Genomic DNA, 25019 nt, shown 5'->3' with positions numbered 1-25019 from the left:
AAAAAATGTGAATAGGACTCACCATGAGGACTAGCGAAATTAGAGGATGGAACCATTGAAATCCCAATAGAGGAAGGAGACTGAGTGGGACCAAAAGATGCAGGAGAAGGAGCTCTGAGAGCACCACTAGGAGAACTCTGCAGGTTTCCTAGAGAATGAAAAAGAATGAGAGTGTAGTTCTAGACACTGGAACAGAAAACATAGACCACCACAAGCTTTAAAAGGAAGGACCAATGCAGAAACCAACAACAGTGTAAAAACAATCATACAATACAAAGAAAAGAAATAGGACTGGCATTATCTGGTGTCCTGAATAACTATTTGAATTAATTTGTAAAACAGGGAATTGCAGACTAAAAAAAAAAAAAAAAAAATAATAGCTACTTGTGGATCTGATCTTAGAGGTTTTCAAAAAGACTGCTAAAACTTTTCACAGAGGTCAAGTTTGCAGAAATAATTTATCATCTGGCAGGAAGAAAAAAAAAAAAACCTTGTCTTGCCATGTATCGCTCTGATACAACACCTGTCCCTTCTGCAGTTAGAAAACCTGCCTGCTTACAATTTTTTCTAAGTTTATTTTTGCTTTAAGTATTGTCGCACACATCAATGAGGGAATTATACAAGGGCAACTTATGGGTAACTCTAAACAGATGAGCTATAAAAACTCTTAAAATTTTGGGTACCATTTTTTTTTACAGGCAGGCACAATTGTACTGCTTGACATGTTTAATTTAAGTATTTTTTTTTTTTTACGGAAAATATAGGTTTTAGGCAGGTGCATAGAACAGCAGCTATCAGAGTGGTCTTCTACCTGCTAGATGTCCACAGAGCCTTCTTGTGCTCCCAAAAAAAACAGAATAACTTGCTAGCTTTTGAAAGGATGCCCTCTTTAAAACACAAGACATTTTGTGTTTTTGTAGCCAGGAAACAAAAGCAGCCATACTTTTTCATGTGTGTCATGAAAGAAAAGATACACAAATAACAATTTTAACAATAAAGCACAATAACACAAAGTTTTTAACAACTGTTTTGTAAGTGACCAGCACTGCATGTTTCGGAGGTTAGCAGGACAAGGGCACAGCAAAGCCTGGGGAATAGTGGGAAGGTGGAGTAGAAATCAAATAAGCAGGATACCATTTTGCAGTTACTATAGGTTTTTAGCACATATAAAACATATAAAAAAAAGAACATTGTGGGGTTCCTGGATTATGGTGTGTTGCATTAAAAAAAAACAAGCTGAGAAAATGCAAGCTGATTTGCTGAGCTGTGTAAATCTGATTGACCATTATTAAGTAGCCGGGATCCCAAGAACAGATTTTCTAATTTCTTTCTGCAAACAGAAAACCAACTGCATTCGGGTACTTCACCAATTTGTTTTAGAGTGTGGAAGAAAGCACTCCTCTGTCATAGAAAAAAAATGAACAAACTACATTTTATAGTTATAAAATGCAGGAAAAGTTTCCAAATGATAAAAGATAGTAACCATGGATAAAATATCTCACCTGGTGATTGTGTATGCATCATTACTGGTGAAGGTGTAACAGGGTTGTGGTATGATGAAGGCGGAGAAGTAAGAGGATAGGCACCAGAAGCTCCTGATTGTTTTGCAAACTTAAAAACAAACATATGACAAAACAAAAATGATATATTTACTAAATTAGTCCAAGGTCACACTTTATTTTATTAAAAATATTTTGATACTAAGTATATTACAACACACCATGCAGATAACCATGCAAATAAAGATTAGGCATGTATGATAACTACCTGCTGTGTCTGTGGCTGAAATTGGGATATCAATGAGTCCATCATATCTCCACCAACAGGTGATGGTGGATTGTCATCTTCATTAACCGATCGTCTCCGTGCATCCTGATTACTATCCACAAACATATTCAGGAACGTCTAAAGCAAGAGGATGCAATATAAAAAATAGAGCAGTGAGAATAGAAGGATCTGAATACATTACAAAATAAAAAAAAATAAATAAATAAAAATGTACCTTTAGTCCTGGAGCTGGATAAAAACCTTCAACTATTTTGCTGTTATCGAAGAGGCTGTAAGCTCCATCCCTTATTGCCACCACACCCCTACTTCTACAATAAATGTCTATACAATACATATTTCTGAAGGCCAGTCGTATATGTGTAGGAGATTGAGGAAGTATAGAAAAGCACTGGTAGGCGGTGTTTATTCTCTGTGTGAGGCCCAGCATTGGTACCGTTGGAAGCTTGTTGATAGCGTTCAAAGGAGCTTGAGTATCAAATAAAACCTGTTGAATATGAAGTACAGATAATCAATAATATGTACAAAAAAATACAAGGGTGCTGAAGTGATCCACTTTAAAATGTAATAACCTGTTAACAATTTACATTGGTTTAAAATTCTAAGAACTTCATTTAACCAAAATGTATGATCACCTATGTTACGGTCGCAACAAAGACATCACCTTACTTACGTTACCTTGTAAAAACACAGCTTAGCTCTTTAGTACCCAGTGTTCTCTGATGCCCCCTTAGCTCCTTAGTACCAAGTGCTCTCTGATACCCCAGTCACATTTAGCAATGTCCAATACCAGACTTTTTCTATTTTTTTCCCCTGAAGACATGAAAGACTTATTTGGTACATAGTTTTATTCCCAGTTCCTATTTTCCTTTTTAAAGCCTGACACTGAAACAGTGCTAAAACTGTTAAAACAACATACCTGTAACAATTGTACCACATTTGGGACTTTGTTGAACATTTCCTGTAGCTGGTGAAGAATGATATTGTGACAATTACTGCAACCAGAATTAGGTCCAGTGGTTCCAAGAGATATGTGGAATTTCTGATTAATAGAATTCCATTGTATACTTATCTACAATGTAGAAAAATACATGAATGCCAATACACAAAAAAAATGCAAGACAATTACAAGCAAATGGTGAGTGCATTTCTGTTGATCATATTACTTTAATGTTAACAAAAACAGCATAAAAAGATACAAAGACTAGAGAAAATGCAAACTGCATAACCTAAAAGAAATGGTCCAGGGACAATAAGGCTAGGGATGATCATGCAAAGTGATGGCCATGATATAAGGAAGGCTTTATCTCACTTGCTGCAGTTTTGATGTACATAATGAGAAGCTTAAAGTGTGCAATAAAATCAAACTAAGCAACTCAAAATAGGAGCATGTACAACTGTACAAACTAAAGGGAGACTGAATTTAAGTTCTAATGAAAGAATAAATAAAGGCAATATTTAAGTTCACATCAGGTGTTAAGGCTTCAACTAAATGAAGATTTGCAAGAGTGTGAAGTGTTAATAACATAGGGATTGTTAGCCGGCTTGGGGATTTAAAACTCAAAACGAATAAGCTATATTTTATAAACTGCAGTTTAATTCCAGTTTTGTTTCTTTAGCTTTCAAAAAAGTTTCAAAATTTTGAGAACACAAATACAAGATATTATAACATGTAAAAGAGGATAAAATGTTTCCTTGAAACTAAAATTGTGATACTTTTTCATTTTAAAGCAAATTTACATTCTCTCTTTTCCCTTTCACATCCTTTTTTCCCAAAACAAACATTTTTTTCTACATAACTGAAGGGAAATCACAAATTCAAACTAAAAATCCTTTATGAATGGCTGAAGATACTATAGCCCCCCAAATTCACCTACCGAGCTTCCCTTTGTTTGACCATAACATAGAATCAGCTTGCGATAATTATACAGTCGGACCTCAGAAAACTGGTTCAACTGATGAGGTATGTCTTCAGAAGGACAAAGGAAAAAAAAGACAAATTAGCAAACATTCACAGGATAAAATGGTCATATTTTTTTTTTTTATTATTATACTCATATTATTAGGAACCAACTAAAAATGTTACCTTGTAAGCACTTTGAAAATTCCAACACACATTCATATAACCGGGCAATGCTATTCCAGTCATTTAGGAACATTTCTACTACTTTTCTCCCTCCTACAGGCTCTGACAGGGGATTTTCATAAGTCAGATACACATGTCGAGTTGGACCTAACAGGAACAAACATGAACACTTCTCAGAAACAGTTACTTAATATATAACAAGCAATTGAATGTGTGAAAGTCTGCACTGTACCTTGCTCCCTGGAGGCTGTACTGTTAAGTGGGCAATTTGCAAACACCAACTCTGCAACCCATGTCCGGTTATTTCTGCCTTGCAGCCGAAAAGTGCAATCGAGTAGAGACTGTTCTAGTGCCTTTTGTGTTTCCTCACTTATCCCTTTACAAGGAGGAATTCTTTAAACAAGGAAAAAAAAATGTCAGATACTTTTCAAGCAAATAATGTCTATACCTAACGAATACTCAATTTATAAAGATTACTTAACTAATACCTAATTTATAAAGATAACTGCAACCTGAAGACCTTGGTAAGACTTTTAGAAGTGTTTAATTCCACCTGGGACATTTCAAAATCATATACAAGTCGAAGAAAAAAGGCCACAATTTGTTTACATCTATGAAAATCTTACATCAATATTGGATGGATGTAAACAATTTGAAAAGGTTACAAGGATGCTACGCATTTGAAGCATTGTTTGCCGTTATCAGTTTTTTTCAGACCTACATGATTGTTATTGCAAAATCTCCAGCAGTCAGAAGCACTCCATATCTCACACAGAGATTTTTTTTCAAGCAGGTTGAAAATCAGAGACTGAACTTATCCTTCCCTTTGCTTAGTTTCTGCTGTCACCATTAACCGCCCCTAGCAGTAATCCTGAGTGTGACTCAGGGTGGATTTTACATGCAAAAAGCGGTAATCCCGAGTCACACTAGGGGTTACATTAGATGCCCCCCTTACCTTTGCCCCGCGCTCCAGCGGCGATCTGATGGTACCGCTGTGATGCCGGGGTGCCAGTCCGTCGGGGGGCGTGCCTGGCGGGAAATTTAAAAGCAGATTACCAAGTAATCTGCTTTTAAATACCACCCAGGTCCCGGCCCCCTGCATTGTGCTTCACATCTCACTGCAGATGCGAGCAGCAATAGCAAATTCTGGGGGTGATGCCAGCTGGCACCACCACTGGAATTTCCTATTGCTGCTCGCATCTCCTGGAAGATGCGATGCACAATGCAGAAGGTCTGCATTGTGCTTTGAATCTCCCTGCAGATGCAGAGCAGCAGCGTCTGTGTGAGGCGGACGGGACATCCCCACTCGCATCACCAGGGAGGATGTGACATCTTCCGGGTGATGCGAGTGGTGATGTATTGGGGGTGTGTCTGGGGGGGAAATTTAAGATTAAATGGTTTTTACAGTAAAAAAACACCACACAACATGAAATAAAAATAAAAGTACATTTTTAATTTTATATTTTTTTAAGATTACATTGTCTATTATTTCATTATTTTTTTAAATTATGTATAATTATGTAATATATTATAATTTATGATTATAATACAATAAATAAAATTATCATACCCGGGAGTTAATCCTAAGAATTACAGGCCCACAATATAAACAAAAATTTCTATGCAAAAAAAATAGGATCACTTTTTGCATCAAAAAACTGACAGAATTCCAACGCTAGGGGGGTTAAGCAAGCTCCAGTGAACCAAATTCATATAATGACAGGTTATCTTCTGACTCTAACTGCTGTAATGCAAATCATGAACATTAACAATAAATTAATTGTGTATACCTCAGTACTCGAATAGCATGACTAAAGCCATCCCCTTCTATCTGTACACCTTGATGTGGAATGTTCAGAGTGGAAAACTGCAGAGACAAAAAAAGGTTCCAACATGAAAGATCACTAGGATAAGAGAAGTAGAAAAAGTACTGGGTTCTAATTCATGACATATACTTTCATTTCTGAAAAATCTTCAAAATTCATAACTGATAAAGCCGTTTTATGTTTGATTGGGTTTAACAAATCCTTATTTGTGAATGCCATTGCCGCAGGGCTGTGGAGTCAGAATTAGTACATTTTTGCAGACTCCAAGCACATAATATTAGCAGCCGACACCACAGCCCTGCACAGCAGTACTACCACTTCTGTAGTATGTCTTTTAGTGTGTTTTTCATAGGTGCAATTGCTAAAAATTTGAACCAAGTCATAGAGAATGTAACTTGCGGAACAGTAAAATAATGAGTTTTAGCAACAAATGCAAAATAGACACAGGAAAAGTTATGAATTCAGTATGCATAAAGGAATAAAAAATATATACACCCTATAAAACTGTATTTACAAAAGGAACATTTTATTAGGAATACACAATATTTCATAAATATGAAAAAAATAAAAATAAATACTTTTGTGATCAGGATTGAAAAATACAATTTTTTCTTTAAGGTGTGGGAATTGCACACAGCAGTTCTCCCAATGAACACCAAGAAAAGGATTGTATCTACTTTTGATCAAACTACATGGTCTGTCTCCCACTTACTTAAAAAGCAACCCGCCCCCCACTACTTTCTGGTTTGACAAAATTGTCAGTTACTGAAACACTCCCACGGTTAGGCTGCAGTACACCTGAGAGAATGAAAAAAACAATGGGGGAGGGGGAGCTTCTGTTTCTGTTAACTTTATAGGGCTACTTGTTTACACTATCAAACAGGTGTCTTCAGTTATTTAGGAGAGACTAATACAGGAGAAAAACAATCATCAATTCAATAAGTGATCCAAAAAAGTAAAATGCAATAATGAAAAAAAAAACTTGAACATCTCTAAAATGAATGTGTTTCATATTTTTAATCAACAGCACACAAACACACCTCCGTTCGAAGTCCAATAAACGGCATGTTGGCGTCACACATTGCCACAAAGTGAGCAAGCACTTTATTAAAGGCATACATTTCCCCTGTCCGCTTTGGCCTTTTTGGTTCTGGTGAACCCTGATCACCAGAAAGCTGCAGAAGAAAGGGAAAAAAAAGCAAGATTGTTGTAATCTGAGTAAAATGACTCCTGAGGACACGAAACAAAACAAAAAAAAAAGAGTTACAACATACAGGCTGACCATAAAACACCAAGTATACTGTGCAGAAGAGAAGAAGGAACATACAAATGTGAAGCTTGTTAAGCTTGTATTGTACTTCATATTCATCAGATATTTTTAATCCTAACTATGACCTGAAAATTAGGCTGCTGTTGAAGCAAGCGTCGACTTTTATCACTTCTATAGATTGGTCTCATATTCTTGTTTACTACATTTACAGTTTACATTTCGAGCAGACATGACCTTATGAGTTTTTAAAGTTACCCAGAGAAGGAATTTAAAAAACATCCCACAATTCACTGAGAGCCCCTTTTAATCTGTCCATTGTGTTAACACAAGTTACTGCACCTCATGGTAATGTACATAACTTGTACTGCAATATCATTCATTCTAAAAAGAACCACAATGCACTAAGCAATGGACAAAAATTGCAGGTCATAACTCAAATAATACTATCAAGGGGTAGTATTGTGTCAGAGTACCTTTTTTTCCTTTAAAAAAAAAAATTGGAATGCACTTTTTTTTTTAAAACTATTCAAACATTAACAAAATAAATAAAAAATAAATAAATATTATTTAAAAAAATTTACCTTTCGTTTACAGCCTGTCTTCCCTTGCTTCCGCCATGTCCCATCAAAAGACAATTCTTCAATATTTGTCTTGAATCGTTGTAGCAGTAGGGCAGTGGGTGGGTTATCCTCTCCATCATTGTGATTGACAGACAGGAAATGATAGTTATACTGTAATTCTGTTGGGCTTCCAGCAACCTCAAACATCTCCACTACCTAATACATAAAGACAAAGATTTGGTTAGCAATTAAAGAGAAGTTTGTACTAAAACAAAAGACTGTAAGTCCCCTGATGTATACTTTGGAAATGTACCAGTCATTACAAACATTGTTATTTGATCCAACACTAAACCCTGGTCAATACATGCTAAAAAGAGTGCAAATTGCATTTCATGCAACACACTGCAGTGCTATTGATTTTTAATGGCACCCCAATGAACTATGTAATACAAATGGATTACAGCACACGATAATGCACAATAATGCACTCTCAAAGCAGTATAGTAATCTACATTGTAAAAAAATGTGCAGGTCCAAATTAATAAACACTTTAATGCAAAAAACAAAAAACAAAACACGTGTTGTAGTAATGCAACATACAAGGATACAAGAGTGTAAATGGTCCCTTAGAGTGAGAAAAGTGAATAGGGCCTGTCATTGAGGCCCATGTGTCAGAGCTTAGGCAGATCTGAGAATACCCTGCGGATTTTATTGATGAATCAGGGGCATTGGGAGAAAGAAAAGAAAGTCAGATGATCCTACATACAAGCACATATTTTCAAGGCTGGGCGAATGCAGAGGCGGTTTTAAGAACAGAACAACTAGGCTTTGAGAACTTGCTTTATATAATTACATTTTTTAAACCTAATTGATGCTTTTTACGCTTTTTTTTTTTAATCTCAGGTTGTTGTGATCAATCCCAGCTTCACCTCTCACTAAACCTTATACATAAGAGAAGTTGTTTCCAAACATGGTATATAAACTTTTTAAATACTAAAGACTATTTACTCATCTGTATGAATCTCTATTAGATAATTTGTTAAAGATAGAAAATTGCTACTGCTTCACCCAATAGTTTTATTGTCGAATTTAGAGTGCTTTGTATTTTATAAGTATAAGGGCCACTTATACCCACCAAAAAAAAAACAAACAAAAAAAAAAAAAACACTTACAATATAGTACTGTGGAAGACGTGTAAGCTTTATAAACAGCTTGTGCCTTGAGAGACTGCTTATAGGATGGGTGGCATAATTTGTCAAATGCAAGGTTTCACTGCATACAGTGGGCAGGTGCTTTACTGAATGTTTGCATCGTTGCTGTCCAAGCCAAAACCTGGGGGGGAAAAAAGAATTCTCTAGGTTACATTACACTTCTAATTCACTGAGATTTATACAATTAGTCATGTCAAAGTTCATGCCCAGCAAAAATATTTCTTTTCAGTTTTTGATAGATTTTACTGCATCTAAAAATCTTAAAGATATTTTGTTACTAAGTGTCACAGTGATGACACCTTTACCAGAAGGAGAATAAAGAAAAAATCTGCAATAAAAACACAAACTTTGAGTTGATAGAAGTAAAATCCTGAGAGGAAATCATTACACGATATCCATAAGTGCACGGGAACTATATGCAGTTATTTACATGGGTCATTTGATTACATGAAAGGAAAAAAGAAATTATATATATATATATATATATATATATATATATATATACACACACTTTTTTTTATTTGATAAATGAAAAAAATAAAAAATAAAAGAAATTGTACAGCCGGACAGTGTCTGGTCAAATCACACTGTCTCAGAGATAGTTAGCAGCTACTTACTTCAACTGTTGAAGCCAAGGGATTATTTTCTTCATGTCATCGTTAATAGACTTCTCAATTTCATCTAATGTTGTTTGGTCTACGATATAAGGTTAAGTTGCCATGGTCAATACATTATATTTACTTTCTGACTGCAAATAATTGTTGTGCTCACCAAGTTGATCATTATAATGTTTGTCAAAAATGAAAGACATTTAGAAAAAACACTATAAAGAAAAAAAAAAAAACTTTCCTGTTCAACCCCCAAACATTTTACGAACTTGCTTCTCTTTATGAATATTTGTATTTTTGTTATCAGCAAATGTGAAGGGAGCAGAGAACTACCCTGTCATTGCTGCAGCAAAGGATGCTGCCTGTGTGGTAGAACATAGAGAAACTATTACTTTGTAATTTAAATCACTATCCTGCTGTACTGTAGGGAACAGGTGAGGGGCTGCCTTGATTAACGCAGTCCTAACTCAAGGATTTGGCAAAGACTTACATTCTTCAGCTTTAGTTTACACTAGCATGCACTATAGCAATGCACATGCTTTGAGATAATATCACTGTTGTCTAACAATTTAGTTAACCATATATTAGGAGGGTAATATTAACCTCCCTAGCGGTAATCCCGAGTGTGACTCGGGGTGCCTTTTACATGTAAAAAGCGGTAACCCCGAGTCACACTCGGGGTAACTTTAAGAGCCCTCCTTACCTTTGCCCTGCGCTCCAGCTGCAATCGGATGGTCCTGCTGTGAAGCCAGGACCCCGGTCCGTTGGGGGGCGTGGCAGGGCGGAAAATTTAAAAGCAGATTACTGAGTAATCTGCTTTTAAATACCACCCGGGTCCCGGCCACGCCGCTGCTCGCATCAGCAGTGAGATTACAATGTAATCTGCTTTTAAATGGTTTTTACAGTGCAAAAACACCACACAACATGAAATAAAAATAAAAGTACATTTTTAATTTTATATTTTATTTTAAGATTACATTGTTGTCTATTATTTCATTTTTTTTATTTATTATTTATTTAATTAAAAAAAAATACGTATTATACTCATAGTATTATACATACTGTAAAAAAAAAGTTTTTGAAAACAATGTACTGCTTTTACACATAAAAATCCAATGTATTGCATTCAATACAGTTATTTTGTATTGAATGCAATACAAATGGATTTTGAATTTCCCACGCACCGACGTCACCGGGAACTCCCCCGGTGACTCATCCGATGCAGAAGCAGGAAGAAGAAAAAAGACGAAGATCGTGGCGCTGGATGGCGCAGGACCCCGGCGGATCAGGTAAGCGCTCTATTTACTAACCTTCCCTAGGTGTTCCAACCCCGAGACTGACTCGGGGTTACCACTTGTAACTTTTTCTACCCTGAGTCACTCTCGGGGTTACTGCTAGGGAAGTTAAGTTACATTTTAGGGAACTTGTGGCATTAAAACACAAAAGAAATTGTACAAGATAAAAACAAGTACTGTATTATATTTTCTTGTTTAAAAAAAAAAATACACATACACATGTTACTAAACCTTACCAAATCCATTAAGCATTAGCTGGAACATTCCAGAATGAAGATCCACAAAAACATGGAGACACTCTGAATGGCCACATGGCTCCAAAATGGGAATGACCAAGGTTGGCAAAGCCATTTCCACAAATGCTGGAAAACAAAATGAGAGACAAAAGTACTTTAGACTTTCAAAATGTTGCAGACACCCCCGGTGTGTGTGTAATCTACTTTTGCAAGGAAATACAAAATACACTTTATTACTACAAGGATGTTTGCATATCACAATGCAGATTGCTGCTTCCTACTGTTAGGGAAGAAAATCACATCTACTTTCCACTTGAATTTTTGTTGACAGGGTATGTCTACTGTTGTTACATGATCAGACACAGCATGGCACCCAGGAGGAAAACAACAACAATCAAGAACCAGGAAGTAAACTGGAAAATGGCCACTTCAACATTTTGGTAATGGCAACATTAAAGTGACTTCCCCCAAGCAGCTGTGGCACTAAAGTATCCCTAGGACAAATTACTGGCAAGTCTGCCAGGGATACGATCACAGCACGCTATGAGGTTAACATGCATATGGAACATAAGTAGTGTCATATTATGAATATTCTGACAGCAGGAAAACAGTAATTTTACTGGTCCTTTTTGCAGGCATTTTTATTATTTTTAATTTTTATTCAGCTCTCTTCACACACACGTACAGAATGAGCCAAGGAAGGGACAAACCTCTTCCTTGTTACTAGCGAAAACAGTCATACATATTGTCAATTAAACACAAACAAGTAAGTAGGCAGAGCAAGTTTTTCTAATTAGATAACAAAGCAAGCTCTGCAAAAACTATTTAAAAAAAAAAAGCCTTTGTAATAAATGTTATAGTTGTAAAAAAAAAAAAAATCAGTCTGAAAACATAAGTAGGAATACATACAGTTGTCATTAGGGTTGAAACTCTTTAGTATAGCTTTCAGCTCTTGCAACTTCTGATGCGACCTTGCATGAACACTGTCAATTAAGAGTTTCTCTATAGACAGATGGTCAATCTATAAACAGATAAAAGGAACGTTATAAAGTTTGCTTCATAAAGTACTAATAAACAAAGAAAATTACTGTTGTGAAGCCATTTCTTACCCGCATAGCTCTTTCTGTTAGGCTTGAATCACAGGCTGGTAAAGGAGGTTCATGTGAAATCTGCAGAGGTTTGGAACCATCATTCTCATCGATTTTTATAGTAACCTTGTGAACAGATGCAGTACCTGTTTTTCTTCCCAGAACCTGCTGGCTGTAAATATAGAAGGCATTAAAAATTATGCTATTAGTGCTTAACAATGGTACCTGTGCTAGTAAAATCCACAATAATCTGGTCCTGGAAAAAGGTTTTCAATGATAATTTATTTTGTGTAATCGATTCTCTGGTAATCGCTTCAGTGTGAAAATTCCAGAATTCTTTACAGTTATTCTAGTGAATATTTGTAAAGGATTTATAACTCTGCTGCATTTATACATGTAATGTCAATCAATCCACCATTTTTTCCAATGCTAACTTGTCAGATAATTACATTTTAAAAGTTAGCGCTAAGAATAGGCACCATTGGATGTCTGTAATCACACCAATTAACACACTGATGTATTCCTATCAACTACTAGGTGCTTGGCTACTCTGATACTAAAGATTGAGCCTAAGGCTACGTACACACGTGCACTAATTATTATTGGAAACGAACGACTAATGATTGTTTATTCGATAATTGTTAACAAAAAAATGCATAACGACTGGCCAACAACACTGTCGCTGGAAACGAATGACCGGCCCGGTGGATCTGATTTGGCGATCGTATCTAGTGTGTGTAAATTATTGGTGGATTATATTTGAACGATCGTATCGTTACAGCATGTACAGAATTGTGCACAATACAATCATTAAAAATAATTGTGCATAATAGTTGATCAGCCGTTAGTCGTTTGTTTTCGAACGATAATTATTGCATGTGTAGCCTAAAGCTCCATGAAGATATATGTCTGATGATAATTGCTTAAAAAAACAAACTTATGATAATCTCCAGCAGATGAATGAACAAGCACTGTACAACACATCAGTACATGTCAAATTTTCGCCTACGATGAACAGCTTTAGTGCTAGCACATTCCTACTAATAACTAACAAAGTGCGATACTCCGCTGGCTGAGCTCATCCCGGATCATGGAAATAAAGTGCTAAGTGATGCAGATAGCACTGAAAAGACTTTTCTAGTAAAAAAAAAGTTACCCCTGAGCCCTTAGTAGTGTCTGGAATTAGGCACAGAATTTACAGCAAAAGGTGGAAGTTGAATTGTGTCATAATATCTGCATGTGTGTGTGTGTGTGTTCGCGGTCTATATCAAACAGTAATAGAAAAAAAAAATGAATATGCTCACTTGTAAGTGAACACACAAAATTAAAAGACTTAGCAAAAGAAAAAAACTCTAAATAAAATACATTTAAATTAATCAAAATCTACCACTACAATACTTCCAGGTAAAATGAAATATTTATTATGTAGACAAATGATTGTATGAGTATACTAAAGCTTTTGTTGAATATCCACATGTAAAAAAAAATACATACTTCCAAACACCCAGTATAAGACATTTCCCAGCAATGTAGCGTTCAATCTGCACCAGATCTCCCCAACGTTCTCTTATCAGTGCTAGCGCCTGTGAGTGGAGAACTTCTAGCTGAAGTGATAAGCAGAAAGAGTCTACAGCAGCAGAATTAAGGAAAATTGTTAGAAAAAAAAAACATACAGGAAATGGATCCAATTGTACAACTTCCATGTGAATTATTAAATATGATTTGCAGTCAAATCAACTAAATTACAACAGAAATCTGTTTTGGTATACTTTAATGTTAATACTCTTACCAAAGCGTTTTAAGGCTTTAGAACTGGGTTCGGCAAACTTTTTGGACTACTAGGCCATTTCAGGAGGTCAAGAAGGCACACTAGGCCAGAAATAGAAGATGTCCAAAGAAAGTTTTTTTATTTAAGAATACAGAGATACAATATCAGGTTCTAATGATGAGGAATTCAGTCACAGCAACAGTACCAACGCCTGTGGGGTATGAAGCCCTATGGAGCTAGTGAGAGAGTATGATAGGGGTCAGTAATAAGTATACTAACATCAAATGGAAGTTTGGGGCTTATTTGTGGTGATTATTAGAGTCCTGGAGAACGAGTCCTGCATCCGCTCCTGGGTATCAGCCACGTGTGCTGTAAGCACGCTGGGGACTGAAGTCACTGCATTGAAGCAGGCAAGCCCCGTGGGGTGTGTGCTTAATGAAAACATCAGTCAGGATTACCTGGGGCGTGACAAAGGCTTCTGCACCGCTGTGCAGAGAAGTAGCAATGTGCACCACAATGGGCATGATGAACCTCCCTTGTCATACAGCTGACACTCGCTGCTTTGCCCTGTCACAGCTGTGCCATCTTTCTCTTACCCCTGGCCGGGGTTATTAGGGTACGTTTGCCATCCCCACGTATCACTGTCAAGCTAGTGCCAACCAGAGGTGGCGATTTTAGTTATTCTAGGGGCAGTGCAGGTCCCGGAGGCGGTACTCGGTGGTGGCTCTTCTCATCCCGATTCCTGCTGAAGTTTTTTTTTTTTCTTGTCGCTGGTGAGAGCTGATCACAGCGAGCACAGGACATTGGCGGCTACCGGTGAGCACCGACTGGCAGCAGCGCTATTCTGCATAGACAAAGCCCTGGCCGGGATTGGGCCGGATCAAACATTACAAAACTGGGCAGGCCTTAGGCCAGAACGGACTTCTGGCTAGGCTGTATCTGGCCTAAAGGCCGGAGTTTACCGACCTCTGTTTTAGAACATGCTGTCTCATTGTATAGTTTGTATACATCTAGATAAATAGAAAAAGGTAGCTATATTGTTCATTATATATGCTTATTCCTATTCAGTAATAGACATGGTCTTTCATGCCTACTCTGTTAGAATAATTTAGCTTGGACAATCAGAAAAAATAAATGTGTGGCATCATGTAAACAGAATGGAGATATTGAAGGGCCAGAAAGAGAGAAAAAAAATGGAATGGCAAAGTTGAATCAAAAAAAGGACTTTCAGACCAATCCAAGTACATCAATGCACAAACTTGACCAGATTATCTATGCTGATATATTGGCTCTTTGTGAATATCTGAGGTACAGCATATTTTTTTGCTTCTATGGAATAATTTGATGCAAGTTTCACAGTGCATTGTCAAAGTTATTTTCTTTCTTTAAATATTCATTAAAATAATTTTCTAGTAAATGTTATAACAGTCAAAATGTATACGTCACTTAAAAAAAAAAAAAAAAAAAAAAACACATTTCTAAAACATATTGACATATCTTTCTGAACATGAAAAGGATACGTAAACAAGTGTACATGTCCTGGAGTGGTTTCTCATCAGCAAAAAGCCTAGACTGAACGAGTTGGTGGATGAAGTTTATCTGCATGCTGTGAACTAGGGCACGGCCATCTTTAAAAAACAGAAACATGAAGTCATACACTTTCACACCTAATCTGGAGTATGAATGCACATAACAAAACATAAATGTTCTAATGTCTCAGTGTTACAGTAAACGAAAAAATTTATAGGAGGCATCTTACTAAAAATAGACTATAAATAGTTTTAAAACCCACTTTACGTAAGCTAAACAGGGTTGTCATTCTTTGAAAATATCTCAACTGTTAATGCAAATATAATCATTTAATCTTTAAAATAAACCTTAGTTGACTGCTGAGTGGGAACAGGAACTTTTATACTTTGATTCACTGTTCCACAAAAAAGCACGCAGTTTAGAAAGCCAGAAAAGTCATAATTTTCAACCTACATATATATTTCAGTGCTATGTCTTTGAAATAACCCAGTCGACTAACATTACAGCCATGTTTTTAAAATGAATTAAAATCAAAAATGTTCCTATGAAAAATATACTAGTCAGTAGGGAAAAAAGCCAAATACTAGGTAAAGCTTGACAATCTTATGAAATATGAACATAAATGAAAAATAGCTGCTAAAAATGGATAGTTTAAAATAATCACAAAATTTACAATGTTTGGTACACGGTTAGGATAAATGGTATATTTTTATTTAAATTTTAAAAAATAAATTTGCCATACAAACTAAATGATGAGTGTAAATGGTATAAAATATAGTGGATAAATTAATATGCAGGGGTAATAGAAAGAAAGCCTTTTAAGGGGGAAGGTCTATTTGTAAGAACATAAATGTTACCTCCAGTTTCTTTATCCTCTACAAGAATCTCCAATTTAAGTAACCTCCAAGGAACTTCAGGATCATCTCCCATTACTGTAAGTGTAGCTTCAAATTCCCCTTCTACACGAAACTTTACCCTTCCATTTGCTGCATTTTATAAAAAAAGAAGTTTAGGTTAAAAGAAGAAAAACATTTCAAAATATCATTAAGAATGAATAATAATATGGTGTACAAAAAGATTAACAAAACTTTAGTCTGTATGTGAAGGGCAGATTTTGTCAAAATGTTCTTCTATGCACATATCTGAACATTACCCTGCACAGCAATTCCTTCCATTAATGTGACCCACACTTGGCCCGTCAATTCTTACATGCTCCTCCCAGGTTGGAGTCTTCAGCCTCTAAATTGTTTGGGAAGAGGTAACATTTTCCAAAAAACTACTGTATACTGAACTGCACATGCAAAGCTCAAAGTACAGAAAAACAACCATGCAGGTAAAAACATTTATGACAGGAAAGAGATACACAGTCTACTTTGTGTCATGAAAAGCCTACCAGCATTTATTTCTAAGATCCACTAAAGGTTCTAGAGTTTGTTTTTTTAGTTTATTGGCCAGGATCTATTTTATGGCTTCAGAAAGAATTCAGATCCCCCTTAACTTTTTTTCAATTTTGTTACACTGCTGTCCGATACTATAATCTTTTAAATTCTTTTACCCCCAATAATCTACATTTAGTGCAGCCTAATTACAAACCTAAAACAGTTTTAGACGATTTTGAAAACTTAAGAAAAATTAAAATATCACATTTATATAAGTAATCAGTACTTAGTTGAAGCTCCTCTGACTGCAACTACAGCCTTAAAACTTTTTTGTGTGTGATGCAACAAGCTTTGCACACCTGGATTGTGGGATGTTCTACCATTGTTCTTTTCAAATCCTTTCAAGCACAGTCAGGTTGGATGGTGACCAATGATGGACAGCCAATTTAAGGTCTCTCCAGAAATGTTCTATATGGTTCAGGTCAGGACTCTTGAACTGGGTGGGACACTTTAGGACATTCACAGAGTTGTCTTCGCTGTATGCTTTGTTTCATTGTCATGTTGGAAGATGAACCTTTGGCCCAGTCTGAGTTCCTGAGCACTGTGAACAAGATTTTCATTGGAGATATCTCTGTAATTTGTTCTATTCAATTCCCTCAATCCTGACCAGTTTCTCCCATTTCCTGCTGCTGCTCGAAAACACCCCCACAGCATGATGATGCCAATACCACCATGCTTCACTGTTAGGATGGTACTGGGCGAGTCATAAGCAGTGCCTGGTTTTCTTCAGACATAACATTTAGAACTAAGGCCAAACAGTTCCATTTTGGTGTTATAAGACTATAGATTCTTGTTCCCCAAAGTCTCAGACATGTTCAGGTGCTTTTTGGCAAACTCCAAGTGGGCTTTCATGTGTTGCACAAAGGAGAGGCTTCAGTATAGCTACTCTATCATAAAGCATAGAGGGGTAGAGAACTGCAGTTTTGGTTGTCCTTCAACAACATAGTCGCATCTCTACACAGGATTTCTCGAGCACAGTCAGAGTGACAATCGGGTCCTTGCTCACCCCCTCGCCAAGGCCCTTCTGCCTCAATAGCTTAGTTTGGCAGAAGACCAGCTCAAAGGAACTCCTGGTTGTGCCAAACTTCTTCCATTTGAGAAACATGGAGGCCACTGTGTTCTTGGAAACCTTCAGTGCTGCAGAATTTCTATGTAGCCTTCCCCAGATCTGTTTAACAATCCTGTCTCCGAGCTCTGCATTCAGTTTTTTAACGTCATTGTTCTGCATTGTCAGTTATGAACTTTCTGTAGAGGTGTGCGACTTTCCAAATCATGTCCAATCAATTTAATTTACCACCAGTGCACTCAGAAGTGGGAGGCACCTGATCTAAATTTCAAGTTTTTGCAAAAGGTCCAAATACTTAAGTCAGTATTTCAGTTTTTGCTTATTAAGAAATTTACAAAATTGTCTAAAAATGTTGTTTTCACTTTGCCATTATGCAGTGCTGAGTGTAGATTATTGAGAGAAAAAGAGAAATAAAACGATTGTAGCAGAAAGTTGCAACAAAACAAGATTGAAAAAAGAAGGGGCTCTAAAAGCTTTTTGAAGCCACTGAACATACATAGTGTTCTGCCCTTAATAGGGTTATTTGCATACAACTGTACACAAATGTCATTTAACCTCCTGGCTATTTTATCACAGAGCTTTGTCTATTCATCCTTAAGACAGAACTGCCTCATTCCCAGCCTTTCTGTCTAACAGGTTTTATCAGTCACTAGACTGGATCTGCTGTCTGCTAATGTAAGGACTGCAATTTTGTTAGTTTAGATATACCAATTTTTTAGATGGAGACTATCTCTGTCTCAATCTCAAACTCTTTGATATCAGTCCAGCAGCCTATCTGTGCAGGTCAGACAGTCCCAGGCAGACACTCTCCAATTAACAGGGCTGGAGCAAATACTTACTAGAGAAGACTTTCTTTTCTTTTATTCATTTAATCCAATCACACCATTTCAGGAACCTTTGTGATGTTCCTTTTAATAGCATTAGACTGTCCTTCCATTATAATTTACATATAAACACACATAGTCAATTACAGTCATAAATTAGCCATCATCATAGAATTAGCCCTAAAGCAAATTTTTCATGCATATGGATTGCTAAGTTACCTAAAGCACGCTTTGCCCAAAAACAAAAAGTTTAGAAAGATACAAAAAAAAAGTCTACAAAACAAAACACTATTTCCAACGTTTCCAGGATTGCACTCTTATGCTTGAAGCAGATGAACGCAATATGTATGGTTGTAAATTTTGCATGAAATTTCAAGCACCTAGCTTTTCTGTAGTGAGACATACTAACATAATTTGAACCTGCCAGAATTTCAAGAGGCCAGAAAAAAACAGATATATATTATGACCCTCTGTGTTTCCAGCCAAAAGTAGGCCCTAAAGCATTAGGGCTAAGAAAATTCCACGCGTTCACTAGATCACCTCAAAGAGATGATGGGCTTTGCTGCAGGTGGCTAACATTGTATCAAATAAGTCCCCCAAAACAGGCCATGATTTTAGGTTTTTTTAAAGTAATTCAAAGGCTCCTGTGTAACAAGCAGATTCAGTTACTATGTAATATACAAGCCTATAGGTCAAAGCCTCTTTCATTTACCTAACAACACTGCAGTTCAACAGGAAAGTACCAGTAACGGACACAGTGCTGTCAATGTAAAAAGACAGGTGACAGCTGACAAGCTACATTGCTTAAAGAATTGTCAGTGACAGTGTTGTTAGCTACACTCTTTAAACATTTCCACATACTACTTCCACCTACTGCAGTGCAAGGGGGTACTGTCTATATGATAGTTAATTTGTTCTTAATTCAGGAGCAATCCAGCACTGTTGGCCACACCATTACAGCAAGCTGAATTAATTGACCTTTCTGGCAGACTCTACAGGTGATTGTAAGACTTTTTTTATTTCCTTTTAAAACAGCAGGTGGAATTTGGTACTAGAGCAATATTTTTTACATCTGTGCTCAAACAGATATCCAGGGGTGACCAGGGAAGGTAAGTTTACTTAAACAAAAAACTGTTCCTTTTGGACAAAGGTTTTTTTAAAAAAAAGCCACTAGAAGGAAAAAGTGAAAATATAGGAAACACATATTGATGGCAAACTGAATATTTTTGGTAATGCAATTTTGTCAAGAATAAGTAGTATGTTTGGCCAGACATGGTATTATATTTTGATGTTACTATGCTTTTTGGAGAGAACTGCAAATATTGGAAAGCACCACAAAGTATATTTAGCTAATGAAGAAAACATCCATACCAACTGTAAGGTTTGCCAACTGTGGCGGGAGGTCTGTGGTAACCAGTCGATGACGGAGGATCTGGTTAAGCTGATGTAGTGTTGATTGTTTTTCACTTTTGGTAATGGGATCAGGTGGAATTATTTTATCCTGAAATGTAAAACAGTAAAGTATATTGAAAAGGCAAAAATGAGTCACAGTGCAAGCCTTGTAATGGTTTAATGGTTGGTAAAAAACTAAAAAAAAAAAGAGAGAAAATCATGAACATACCCTAATACATGTTGGCAACCGTGGATATGATCCTGTTGTAAGCACATCAATGGCATAAGGAATTGCAAAACTTGGTAAACGAGCATGTACCAAGGCATCCCTAGCTAAAGATGCCAGTCTGTCAGCTGTATCCACAAACAAGATGGTTTGCTGGTCTAAAAAGCTTGAAATCATCTAAAAGAAAAATAAAATATTTACAAAAAAGATCAGAAGTAAATGCTTTTTTTTAATCACAATATATTATTTGGTTGTTATGATTCTTGTACAGAAGGTAAGAACGAACTTGGAGGTCAAATTAAATTTGAACACAAATCATCAAACAAAGCCACCCACAACTTGGCAGAGTAACCTGAAATAAGTTTTCAGATGGGAAGTCCAGGCATGTGCCTCCAGCACATTATACATGCCTATAAATCAATACATTCAAATAAATGACTGCCACCTCTAGCTCACATGTACAATATTCATTGTGTTAGATATCTGCAGTGATAACCTAGAACCAGCTTGCTCTGTATGTAATCTGTACATATAAAATGAAGACAAGGACTCCTACTATCTGCAAACTACAGTGTGCAGGTTAAGTTAACATTTGATCTACAATATCCGCATCAAGCCTGCAATCTAGGAAATACATTTTTTACATTTTACAATAACCATTCAACTGATTTTGCTGACAAATACAAAAGAGGAAAAAATTTTAAAACAAAAAAAAAAAAAAGCAGCAAACAAATCCTAAAAACACACAGTTTGGGAAGATTTACATCACTGACAGACATTGTAACTGTCTCAATCACTGCCCAAAACATACCTGGCATACAAATGTGAAGTAATATAATACAGAAAACCAAAAGTAAATGAGGAAATCTGAAATACTCATATTTTATATTTAATCTTTTTTAATATATTTTTCTTAACAGGTCAAAATGATAGCTACTGATAATTGCTCAATTTTTACGTTTTTACCCTAAAAATAAAATTGAAGTATAGAAGAAAAACCAACACATGCAAAAGACTTACGGCGCATTTCTCCACTTTACCCGCATTGTTTGCCCATTTCACTAATGCCAAGAGTCTCACGAAGAGCTGTCGTGTACGGCTGGCAAACTGCACAATTTCAATCTTTCTGTAATTTAAAAAAAAACAACCACTTTTTCTATATACACAACTGACTTTACTGTGGTACCACAAACATACATAAATTATGGATGATAAAATGAGATGTAAAAACAGATAATGTTTTTTTATAGAAGGAAGATTACTTCTTTATCAAGACTTACCTTTCCATGTCTGTCTTCCTTGGAAGCCTAAAAGAACAAGATAAATAGTTTAGCTGCAATACATTCAAAATGTATGTTTTAATGCTCTATACTCTTTAATCATGCCATGTAGGTTACATTTCAGTTTTATTTTAATTGGGAATGATAGAACTTTTTGTATAAAGCTATGTATACATAAATTTTATGTTGTTGAAAATGACCTTGTATATCCAACGACACTAGAACGAACAAGAGCCGTTTACACAGCAATGTTCAGTTCTATAAAGAGAGGAGGAAGAGAAATTCTGAAAAGTTTTTCACCATAGGTAATGAAAGCAGTCGTTCCGGTTAGTCATTAAGTGCTCTGTCAAGGTAGATTACTAAATGAGGTTGGGAGACCACTGTAACACACTGCCCGATCACAACTGCCCATCTCAGACAACATTTAGCTTAAGTATAAGATCAGTATTTCTATTTTGTTTAAATCCAATATGCCTTTCCCAGATGTTGTTAAATTAGGAAGCCCTGGAACGTGCTTGTAAAAATTAGTCCTATAAGTATTTTCCAAAAAAATAAAAGAAGACCTGTCCAAATCACAATATGTGCAATAGTAAAAATTATGCAAAACCACCCATTCATAACACCCTTTTTTTCCCCAGTGTTCCAAGCCTGTGGTTTTGCCTGCTTTAATATATTTTTAAAAAGAAAATAACATTTCTTCAGATTCTTTCTGCCCTTGGTACTTTTTCCCAACATTCTTCAGATTGACAAGCAGAGTGACATAGAAGTAGTAGCTTCATCTAACTGAAGTGTGCCACCGTCCATGCTAAATCAAGCCTGGCACAGTTTGTGAACTGCATATGGTACTAAAACACATCTGTATGGGAGATCTATAACTTTCAGTACAGAATAGAACACTTTATTTACTTTTTATTAAAAAAAACAACACAAGCAGTTCAAACATTACCCTGGTTGGCTCAGTGGTTAGCACTCTGGCCTTTGCAGCGTGTAATATGTCAGCGCTATATAAATACTGTTTTTTTTAATAATAATACCATTCAGTAGATCTATTGCTGTCTGTTTTTATTGCTGTCTGTATCCTGCTGTGGACAATTATGTCACTTTATTTGTCCTTGTAACCTTCTTGTCACCAGGACAGAAAGTGGATGAACATCGAAAATTGTAAAGCTGTCATCAGGACAAAATGTAAGCTTTCCAAATAGGGACAATTGTTCAAGTAAAAACTGTTCTAGTGAGCTTCCCTAGGCTTTGAGGGATTTTCTTTTACCTACTGATCTTTCAATAGAACAGAAAGTAAAAGGAAATTATCTCTAACAAAACACAGATGGCAAAAAGGAACTGATAAAGATAATGACAGCAAACACAAATACACATGCAAACACCCAAAAGCTTAACCAACCAATGGATTTTAATGATCTCAACCTAAAATAAAAATAATGCACTGGAAGTTGGGGCAACAATTTGTGAAAGTCCTATCTGTTAGTGTTTGCTTGGTCTGATCTTCGGCCCTGTGGAGCAGTCATAGAGGCAGCTGGGGGTGTATGACATTCTGCTCTAAATCTAGTTGCCTGTATTTCTGAATCCGACATTTCCAGGAGTGTCAAGTTCCTAGTCAACCACTTAGTTTAACCCAACAAAGTCCATGGCATTCTTTAGCAATCAGGAAAGATCCCGGGAAGTGTCAAACACTGAAGGACTGAAGTTTCTTTTAATTACAACGGAAATGGTGTGGGCAGCAGGAGTACCAACTGTCTGAAGGGACCTTTGGTATTGAACGTTTATTTTTGCCACAGAATCAAGCTTTATACACGTCAGATGACTGTTGCTCAAGATGAATGGTTGTGTCTGTCTCCAGAGAAAATCTGACATGTACTGTACGGCAATCCCAGATGTTCACTAATACCCCACAGCAGCTTGATCAGCAACTGATTGGAAAGGACTTTTGTGCACTCACCCCATGTCCTTAACTCTGCATTGAACATAACAAAGCTATGTGTATAGCACTTGTTCCTTAATTTGTCACTGGAAATGATCACAAGAGATCAATTCCATCAACAATTATCTGACGTTGGTATGGGATGTTGTGGTGGCAGTGAGGTGGCTCAGTGGTTACCATGCTTTGCAACGCTACGTCCCAGGTTCAAATCTCAGCTAGGTCACTATCTGCATGGAGTTTGCAGGTTCTCTCCATGTTTGTGTGGGTTTCCTCCAGTTTCCTCCCACATTCCAAAAGCATGTAGTTAGGATAATTGGCTTTCCCCCAATTAGACCTTAGACTGTGATAATGATATATGAATATGCTAGGGACATACATTGTGAGCCCCTTTGAGGGTGGATGCCCCTCCTTTTTCCATGACAAAAATGCCACTTGCCTGGCTTTTTTGAGACAGGTAGCTTTATGAGTTTTTTCAGGACAGGTTTCCTAAAACTCTTTCATTCATTTTGGGTTGAGTAGAAAAGGGTTTGTGTACAAGTTGGGAAATTTGCCTTCACTTCCTGTCTCTGCAACACAACAGGAAGTGAATGAAATCCCTTCATCCCCCTCTTAGACACCTTAGTGACCCCTCACTTTCTTCTCAGCAACAATGATAACTAGTACAGACCAGGTCAACTGCCTAGAAGGGGATATATTGCTTTATGTCTGGTCTCCAGGACAGGAAATTTTCCAGGTAGTAACAAATATATTAGTTTGGGCTATATGGGCACTTTACAGTCTGGATCAATACATATGAACTACAGAAGCCAATTCATCAGCCTGACAGCCAGGCAAGCAACATTTCCATAAGCAGAGGCCAGCACACACATTTCTCTCAGGACAGGCTTTCATTAGGGGTTACAGCAGATAGAAATGCAATGTGTCAGAGATGAATGGAAAGGATGCAACGAGCTGCTACAATGTATGAGAAGTCACTTACAGATCAGCCAGCACGTTGATCTCTTGGTAGGTCCTCTGTAGTAAGTAGTCGATCAGTGTACTGAGGCGGTAGCCATGACTAGCAGAAGCTGAGGCGACTACTGCCCCCGGGGGAGGAGGCTGAGGGGCAGTGGTGGGACCCCCAGTCACCACCAGCTGATTGCTCTCTAGTTGTACAGGAGGCATTCTGCCCGGGAGTCACAAGCTTTGGCTCAGAGACACTGCGGCTCCTCAGGAGAAGGCATGAGGCTAAAGAAAAGACCCCCTTTACCCGCAGCGTAATTTCGGGTAGAAGAGAAAGCAAATGCGTGCGAACCCAGGGCCCCACAGGCGGCCTCCTCCTTCTCACACCGGAAGGGAATGCAGCAGCGGCTGCGGGGGAAGGGGCTAAACCGGAAGAGACACCAGGCTAGCATTGCGCATGCGTGTCCACCAAAGCTTGTCAGCAGCTGCCTTAATCATTGGCAGGGGAAAGCAGGCAACAGCTGCTGCTATTCACATAGCTCAGTCACAGCTCTCATGTGTCAGCGTGACGACAGTGTACAGTGATGGGCACAGGCATGACAGGGCTGTCAGCTTCTTTTTTAGCCCTTTTATTCATTCTAGTGAAAACCA

General features: G+C 37.0%; 1 protein-coding gene across 2 annotated transcripts in view; it reads right to left on the bottom strand.

Annotated features, from left to right (window-relative positions):
• The window catches only part of MED14 (mediator complex subunit 14), a 32355-nt gene extending 7590 nt beyond the window's left edge, over window positions 1-24765 (bottom strand). For both annotated transcript variants that reach the window (XM_072427103.1, XM_072427108.1), the window contains exons 1-24: window positions 24406-24765; window positions 21491-21517; window positions 21231-21336; window positions 20214-20387; window positions 19964-20093; window positions 16121-16249; window positions 15254-15361; window positions 13460-13592; window positions 11987-12137; window positions 11787-11898; window positions 10878-11003; window positions 9356-9434; window positions 8700-8859; window positions 7549-7743; window positions 6738-6872; window positions 5662-5738; window positions 4104-4264; window positions 3872-4018; window positions 3663-3754; window positions 2705-2857; window positions 2003-2272; window positions 1768-1905; window positions 1503-1611; window positions 23-148 (exon numbers count right to left, since the gene is read on the bottom strand). In XM_072427103.1, coding sequence (XP_072283204.1) covers window positions 23-148; window positions 1503-1611; window positions 1768-1905; window positions 2003-2272; window positions 2705-2857; window positions 3663-3754; window positions 3872-4018; window positions 4104-4264; window positions 5662-5738; window positions 6738-6872; window positions 7549-7743; window positions 8700-8859; window positions 9356-9434; window positions 10878-11003; window positions 11787-11898; window positions 11987-12137; window positions 13460-13592; window positions 15254-15361; window positions 16121-16249; window positions 19964-20093; window positions 20214-20387; window positions 21231-21336; window positions 21491-21517; window positions 24406-24590 — 3223 coding nt within the window. In that variant the 5' untranslated portion in view covers window positions 24591-24765. The remainder of the gene's footprint in view (window positions 1-22; window positions 149-1502; window positions 1612-1767; window positions 1906-2002; window positions 2273-2704; window positions 2858-3662; window positions 3755-3871; window positions 4019-4103; window positions 4265-5661; window positions 5739-6737; window positions 6873-7548; window positions 7744-8699; window positions 8860-9355; window positions 9435-10877; window positions 11004-11786; window positions 11899-11986; window positions 12138-13459; window positions 13593-15253; window positions 15362-16120; window positions 16250-19963; window positions 20094-20213; window positions 20388-21230; window positions 21337-21490; window positions 21518-24405) is intronic.
• Window positions 24766-25019: the final 254 nt, after the last annotated feature.

The sequence above is a fragment of the Pyxicephalus adspersus genome, chromosome 1 (assembly GCF_032062135.1).
Source record: "Pyxicephalus adspersus chromosome 1, UCB_Pads_2.0, whole genome shotgun sequence".
NCBI classification, from domain to species: Eukaryota; Metazoa; Chordata; class Amphibia; order Anura; family Pyxicephalidae; genus Pyxicephalus; species Pyxicephalus adspersus.
This window is presented reverse-complemented; position numbering and strand designations above follow the sequence as displayed.